At 42.9% G+C, this 1,314-nt stretch overlaps 1 protein-coding gene across 2 annotated transcripts in view; it reads left to right on the forward strand.

Annotated features, from left to right (window-relative positions):
• Window positions 1–1,314, forward strand: part of UBN1 (ubinuclein 1) — a 35,830-nt gene that overhangs the window by 5,696 nt on the left and 28,820 nt on the right. For both annotated transcript variants that reach the window (XM_011961352.1, XM_011961353.1), the window contains exon 2: window positions 456–743. In XM_011961352.1, coding sequence (XP_011816742.1) covers window positions 495–743 — 249 coding nt within the window. In that variant the 5' untranslated portion in view covers window positions 456–494. The remainder of the gene's footprint in view (window positions 1–455; window positions 744–1,314) is intronic.

Here is a 1,314-nt window from a genome sequence, read left to right on the forward strand (position 1 = left end):
GCAATATCTTTTGTTTAGCTGATAAAAGCTTTGTCCCTGTGAAGATTGGCTCCCAATGATAGGAAACTGCTGATGATGAAAATAAAGAGTCCTTAAAGGTTATTCTCAGCCAGAAAAAATAAGTGTTAGACAAATTAAGTGGAAAATAATATTTTAGTAGTCTTTACAATGTGGAGGTCTAAGGCTCTGTCAGCATGCATTCTTTAGGTCGAGGATCTAGGATATAGATACGTAGAAAAAAAGACTGGAATTGTGCTAAGCAGTGACTGTCTCTGAATGATTATGAAAAAATTGTAGGATGAGTATTTAAGCAGAAAAAAAAGCAATAAATGACAAAGTACAACAGTGGAGTTTTCTTGACAACGAAATTCTCTTAAACTTAAGTCTCTTTAATCAGACAGGTAAACTATTTTATCATCTTCGTTTGACCTGGCCCTTCTTTTCAATGTTAACAGAAGCCATGCAGTGACACCCGCTAAGACTTGTTGGTAGCCATGTCGGAGCCCCACAGGGTCCAGTTCACCTCTCTCCCAGGTTCCCTGAATCCTGCATTTTTGAAGAAGTCCCGAAAGGAGGAGGCTGGGGGAGCAGAACAGCATCAGGACTGTGAGCCGGCCGCAGCAGCTGTTCGAATTACACTCACCCTCTTTGAACCAGATCACAAACGCTGCCCAGAGTTCTTCTACCCAGAGCTGGTGAAGAATATCCGAGGGAAGGTAAAAGGCCTTCAGCCTGGAGACAAGGTACACCCCTTTGTTCCTAGAGGCGCTACAGGTTTAATGCACAGGGGTCAGTGCATGCATGTGGGGCTTCCGTAGTGAGGAAGCAAGATGTACTGAGGTTTTGGCTGCTCCAAGATCCTGTCACTCACTCAAGGCAAGCACAAGGTTTGCTTCTCTTAACCTCTGTGCGCAAAGGGAGAGGCCAATTTGAATTATAACTAATTAACATAAATTTTAAAAACAGTGCATTTTTCTCTGTCAAGGTTGTAAATGTTATGTGTAAATGAAACCAGTCCCTGACAGTTCCAGTGTTAGAATTTCATGCTGGACATTTTTCTCTTCCAAGAGAGTTTTGCTGTCTACCTAGTATAAGGGCAGACAAGAAAACACATAGACTGCTTTTTTTTGTTGTTTTTTTTTGTGTTTTTGACCGAGTCTTGGCCCTGTCGCCCAGACTGGAGTGCAATGCCGCAATCTCGGCTCACTGTAACCTCCGCCTCCTGGGTTCAAGTGATTCTTCTGTCTCAACCTCCTGAGTAGCTGGGATTACAGGTGCATGCCACCATACCCAGCTAATTTCTGTATTTTTGGT

This window comes from Colobus angolensis, unplaced genomic scaffold, assembly GCF_000951035.1.
Source record: "Colobus angolensis palliatus isolate OR3802 unplaced genomic scaffold, Cang.pa_1.0 Scaffold55, whole genome shotgun sequence".
Lineage (NCBI taxonomy): Eukaryota > Metazoa > Chordata > Mammalia > Primates > Cercopithecidae > Colobus > Colobus angolensis.